General features: G+C 40.4%; 1 protein-coding gene across 1 annotated transcript; it reads right to left on the bottom strand.

The window, feature by feature from the left end:
• Window positions 1-1,690: 1,690 nt before the first annotated feature.
• LOC106526967 (protein crumbs homolog 1) lies at window positions 1,691-5,684 on the bottom strand (the record flags this gene model as incomplete). Its single annotated transcript, XM_014021710.1, is given in 2 exon segments — window positions 1,691-2,647; window positions 5,548-5,684. Coding segments are annotated over 2 exon segments (1,021 nt in total), but the record flags the coding sequence as incomplete, so codon positions are not given.
• Between the last annotated feature and the right edge of the window lie 901 nt (window positions 5,685-6,585).

Genomic DNA, 6,585 nt, shown 5'->3' with positions numbered 1-6,585 from the left:
TTGTTTAACAATTCGGCTTGGTCGAATTGTTAAACAACATTTTATGACCAGCACCTGTATGTCTGTGTGTATATACTGACAATATTTATGAATATAGGCATGTATGTATGTATATCTTTATATATGTATGGATATGTGTATATTTTTATATATGCCCTCCATGTATTTATCCATTTATTTTTCAGGACAGATGTTGGGTGTGTGGTCCTGTGTTTTGTTGGTGTATATTTAATATACGTCTAATCGCTATTTCAATCTTTCTAATTACTTCTCTCTCTGTTTTTCTCTCTTTCTCTTATTTTCTCTTCAATTAAAAAAAGTCACTGATGATGAAGAAATAAATAAACTAAATAAACTAATATTTGGTTTCATTTTCTACTGAAGTGACAAAAAAGGTTGGTGTTTTAAGTTGGAATGCTTGTATTGTTTTGATTTCTGTTCTAATATCTAATGGTCTCTGGGGTTGAGACTAATGGGTGTATTCCATTTGTACCGGTAATCAGAAATCAGATTTTCTGAGCACAAAGATGGAAAAATAATGTACAGCATCCTCAATCTCAAAATCCATAATGTTTGATTTGTTATAGCCACAGTACCTTTTCAATTCTGCCTGTTTGTATTTTATTAAATACATTGAACAAACATTTTTTTTTACCTCTATAACAAAACAGTGTGCAGGGCAAAGAAACAGACAGTAAATAACAGTTAGTTTGGTTCCTGAGAACAACAATTAATTAATCCTTCTGTTTTTTTTCAAGTTGCTACAAGAACCTGCAATAAATTAACATCAGATCTGTGTTTTGGCTTTCAAAGAAAATGGAACTAGCTATCTTTGTTTATTTTTTGTTTTTTCTGTAGCCACTTCAGTAGAAAACAGAACTGAATATTAGTTTCTTCATCATCAGTGACTTTTTTTTAAAAAAATAAAAGAGCTATCTAAAACAGGTAAGAAATTTTTTTTTTATTTTTGAACAAAATCCTACGTCAGGTCTGAACTACAGCTTTGAGTAGTTTATTCTGAGAAATCTGAACGTGATTTAAATCCTTCTTTTCTACATTCAGTTGTAACTGTACTATATAAAGATAACTGCAATGCTTCCATTTGAATTCCTCTTTATTGTAACTCCACAAGCCCCTCTTTTATCCCTTTTCTAAGATGTCTCTGATCAACTCGTTTTGAGGCTGTCTCTTTAAATCCAAACGAGGCGCTCTATGCCCCGCACCCCTCCAGCTTCCAGACCGGTTCATTCTAGTTTCATAGAGGGGTTTATGACTATAGTGGTGAATAAACATTTTATTTACAAATTAACTAACAGATATCAACAAGAGAAGACTTGTCCATCCAGCCTTACATGTGGGAGCCAGAGTCTGACCCAGAACCAGAGTCTGACCCAGAAACAGGGGAGGATGAAGACCACCAAACTGTAGTTGGTGAGTCCAGACTTTATTTAGAAGTTCTGTCACAAATAAATTGATGTAAGTCAGAAAACGTCATAGAAAATAGTGAAAAATCTGAACCAAACAGAATATAAAGATTATCTTTTTAGCACCAGGAGAGAATAGATCCAACTTTTCTGCCTCAGAGATTCCAAATACACAAWTAAATGTATTCAACAGCTAAAAAAGTGGATTTTGCAGGATATGTCTCKTTTAATGATAACAGAAGAGTTTGAAGYTTTCGGTGTCCTACCCTCTGCACAGTCGTGTCCTTCATAGGGTCTGTGGCACTCACAGATGTAGCTCCTCCAGCCCTGGCTCACGCAGCGCCCTCGGTTCTGACACGGACTTCCATCACACTTGTCTCTGTCGCTGCACCCTGCTGTGACGTTCACCTGGGTGCGGGGATCTTTTGGCACTGCAGCAGGCAGCACCAGATGAGAGTTTACGAACACATCTCTGAAGCAGCCCAGAAAAGCAGACAGTTTGTCCTCCCCACCCTCAGGTCTGCCCAAAGCCCAGTTCCCCCCGGCCGCCCCGATGAAGAGGCTTTGACGAACAGCTCCCGGCTCGGGGAGAGCAYCAGCCTGGTGGAGCAGCTGGACTTCAGTGCTGGAGTCTCTGCTGCAGCTGCCCTCCATGCACAGCAGCCTGACGAGGCTGACCACGCCCCCCAGCGATGCTTCCACCGTGTGCCACTTGTTGTTGGACAGATACTCAGGCAGCTCCTGAACCAGAGTGCTGGAGCCCTGGCCTCTCAGGCTGAGGAGACAGAGGTGTCCACCTGTCAGCTCGATGCTGAGGAGCAGGTCGTCCACTCGACGCTGAAACAGGGTGCCGGCTGCTCTCTCTGTCCTGAAGCTGAAAGTCAAATTGAGTGCAGCTTCCGGGTCCAGCTGCTGCGTCTCAACGAACATGTAGCCCGGGGACTCAAATGAGAAGARGCTGGAAGTCTGACATGTAGGCCCGGTGTAGCCTGGAAGGCAGATGCARGAGTGTGTGTGCTGCACAGAACACACTCCTCCATTCTCACATTGACTTTRGTCACAGCCTGAAAGTTCAACCGTACAGTTCTCCCCGACATACAGGCGGCCATTTTGGCTCTTCTGGGGACAAAGGCATCGGAATCCTCCGCTGTGGCTTTCACACACACCACCATTCTGGCATGGCTGCTGTCCACATCCACTGATGTCCTCACTGTTCAGCGCTCCTGTGGGGTTAATTAACAGTTCATCGTTACAACATGGTTCATATTTAAAACTCAGATATATTTTTTTTGAAGGGGAAAGCAAAAATAAAAAKRWAAAWWAYMYGGMTMSKKKKRTTTWAAKRWKKAWRCRMMTWYYKRTTTTTTYGAGCACAGTCTTTTTGTGGAGGAGTCTACCAGCATGATACATATTGATTTGGGAATACTGTCCCACTCTTCTTTGCAAAAACACTCCAAATCTGTCAGATTGCAAGTACAGTATCTCTTGTGCACAGCCRTCCTCAGATCATCCTATAGACAAATGGGATTCAGGTTTGAACTCCAAAACCTTAATCTTCTTGTGAAGACATTTTTTGTTGGTTTGGATGAATGCTTTGGGTCGTTGTCATTCTAAAAGACCAAGCTTCTCTTTATCTTKAGCTTTCTAGCAGAAGCCTGAAGGTTTTGTGCCAGGATTGACTGGTATTTTTGGAACTGTTTACAGTTTCTTCCACCTTGACCAAGGCCCCAGTCCCAGKTGAAGAAAAGCAGCCCTAAGGAATGATGCTGCCACCACTATGCTTCACTGTGGATATGGTGGTCTTCTGGTGYTGTGCAGTGTTGGGTTTGAGCCAAACAAACCTTATGGAATTATGGTAAAAAAGTTCATCAGACCGTGACACATGTGTCTTTGGGAGACTTCAAATGTGTTTTTGCAAAATTAAGTCGGGCTTTGATTTTTTTTGTAAGAACAGTCTTCTGTCATGTAACCCTGCACAACCCAGATATCTGAAAAATACGGGAGATTGTGGTGGCGTCGTGTACTATGCAACCACTACTTCCRGTAGCTCCTTTAATGTTGCTGTYGACCTCTTGGCAGCCTCTATGACCAGTTTACTTCTTGTCTTTTCATCAATTTTGATTGGTCATCCTCTTGGTAATGTCACTGTTCTTTACTTGATGATGACCGTCTTCAGTGTTCCAAAGTATGTCCAATGCCTTGGAAATGCATTTGTACCCCTTTGACAGATACATGATATAGATATATTATTTTTTACATATTTTTTTTATTAATGAGTTTGAATATGAGTTTGAATAGCATCCACACCCTCAGTTATAAGAGGGTTTCCCCAATAAAACATTTCTTTTTTTTCCTTCAACTCAGTTTTACAGATTATAGCTCACATTTAACGTGGAAAAAGGTCTGAAAAAAATTTTTGGGTCTTATTTTATTACATCACAAAAACATGGAATTTAACAGGGTGTTTAAGATTATTATATCTACTGTAATACAGTTGTAGACTTTTAGAGGTGCTTCTTCACAGTAAGTATAAGATGGATGGATGGATGGAGGGAGGGATGGAGGGATGGATGGATGGACAAATGGATGGATGGGCGGATGGATGGATGAATGGGTGGGTGGATGGATGTTGGATGGATGGATGGATGGATGGATGGATGATGGATGGCTAAATGGATGGATGTGTGGGTGGATGGATGGATGGATAGATAAATGGATGATGGATGATGGATGGATAAATGGATGGATGGATGAATGGATGGAAGATGGATGGATGGATGGATGAATGAATGGATAAATGGAGGGATGGATGAATGGGTGGATGGATGGATGGATGGATGGATAAATGGTGGATGAATGGATGATGGATGGATAAATGAATAGATGAATGGGTGGGTGGATAGATGGATGGATGGATAAATGAATGGATGAATGGGTGGATGGATAGATGGATGGATGAATGGATGGATGGATGATGGATGGGTGGATGGATGGATGATGAATTTTCCACTTGCAGTAAAGAATTAGATAAGTATGTTTATTTACATTATTTTTTCCAATTTACCAAACTATTTTCTCCACATTGCTGCATTGTCWGCCTGTCTTATTTAGAGTGCTATCAGAGAGTGAGACACAGATGTGAGGTTACTACAGTGACCCTAATGAACCACTGGCAACATATTTAACGTCTTGATTTTATATCTTGGTTCTTATAAAGATGAACAATCAAAGGGTTATCAGCTCAGATCAAAGGTTCCCAAACTTTTCAGCTTCTGAGAAACAGACTAACAGAAAACTGTGGTCTCTTTGGTCTCTGGTTCAACTACAGGGGTTGGACAATGAAACACCTGGTTTTAGWCRATAACATTCCTTTCAGACAGCTTCCTCTTGCGTCCACAGTTAATCCTGTTGGATGTGGMTCGTCCTTCTTGGTGGTATGCTGACATTACCCTGGATACRGTGGCTCTTGATACATCACAAAGACTTGCTGTGTTGGTCACAGATGCGCCAGCAATTTGTCCTCTTTTGAACTCTGCTATGTCACCCATAATGTTGTGCGCATTGCAATATTTTGAGCAAAACTGTGTTCTTACTCTGCTAATTGAGCCTTCACACTCTGCTCTTACTGGTGCAATGTGCACTTGATGAAGAATGGCCACCAGGCTGGTCCAATTTAGCCATGAAACCTCCCACACTATAATGACAGGTGTTTCAGTTTCATTGTCTAACCCCTGTATGTAACTCTCACAGTTAGGCCATTCAGTTAAATAACGGCAAAACCCATCATTGTATGGTTTAATTGACCAATAACACATTTTATTTCACTATTTCAACTATGGAAAAATTAATTATTAATCCTCTTTCAATTTAAAATGTTTATGTTAAGACTTACAACTTGATGTTGACCCCAATGTTTGGAACCCCTGGCTTAGATTATTAAATAACACTGGGATTCACTGGCACCATTCAAAATTTTCAAGTATTTTTTGTTAAGATACTCAAAGGAAACTTCACTCAAAGGGAAAAATAATGCATCTATAGTATAGCAGCTACAAAACATTGTTCATTTTAGTAAAATGTAAAGATTCCTGATCTCTACACCAGCATTGAATCCACACATTACCTGCATAAAGCAACCCAAGCATCCACACACGCATGTTGAAGCTCAGCATGGTCAGGATCTTCATCTTGGACTAAAGGTAAGAGGAGAACACCGGTGTGTGTATCTCCATCCTTCTTCCTCAGTGCATGCACGCACTCGCTGAGACGCTGCAGGGTGTCTGCATGCTGGGTAGAAAGGATTAAGCTAATGCACTTACACAGTCTTACACTTTAAACGTGTTGGAGAAGGGAGGGGTGCATTTAGGAGGCTAATTTGAGCCGGTCTGTTCCCACACAGAACTCTAATGGGCTGTTATGTAAGGAGAAGCTACGGGATCTCAGAGTTTTGGCTCGTGTGATGAAGCAGAGTCACAAACTTCAGCTCAGCTTCCTACAGGGAGATATGTGGGATTATTCAGTGAGCCTGAATAACAGACAGACAGATGGGCTGCAGATTATAAGCTCTAACGGAGTGCAGTAGGTGGGACCAATATGTCTGAATAATGTAAACTAAAGCAGTGGTTCCAATCGGGGAAACATTTTTTATCACTCATCAATGAAGTTGAAGGCAGAGAGATAATGTTTGTTTGTCAACTGTTATTTAAATATCTCACAAGTAACAGAGCAGATTTTAAAGAAACTCTCAGAAAATAATCACTGAATGAACTTTTTAACTGCCTCATTCAAGATGGCTGCCACAGCCAGCTGAGCTTAGAGAACATGTACGTCAGCACATTTTCACTGCAAAAAATGTCCACTTAACCAAGTTTTAAAATCTTATATCCAGCCAAAAAAATCTTTTTGATCTAGTTTTGAGACTGATTTACTAAACAAGAACTGATTGTGTAAGAATAATAATCTTGTTTTCAGAACATGTAAGATTATTTGTCTTGTTAGTCTGAAAATTTGACTCAAATTAAGTCAAAGTATCTGCCATTGTGACTGCTGGATATGGGCACCAGTGACCCACGCAACCCTGAAAAGGGAGAAGCGTGTACAGAAAATGGATTGATGGATGACTCAGTTTTTTTCTTATTTCAAGAATCTTACCAAGTAAAAT

Source organism: Austrofundulus limnaeus, unplaced genomic scaffold (assembly GCF_001266775.1).
Source record: "Austrofundulus limnaeus strain Quisiro unplaced genomic scaffold, Austrofundulus_limnaeus-1.0 Scaffold302, whole genome shotgun sequence".
In the NCBI taxonomy this organism is placed as follows: Eukaryota; Metazoa; Chordata; class Actinopteri; order Cyprinodontiformes; family Rivulidae; genus Austrofundulus; species Austrofundulus limnaeus.
This window is presented reverse-complemented; position numbering and strand designations above follow the sequence as displayed.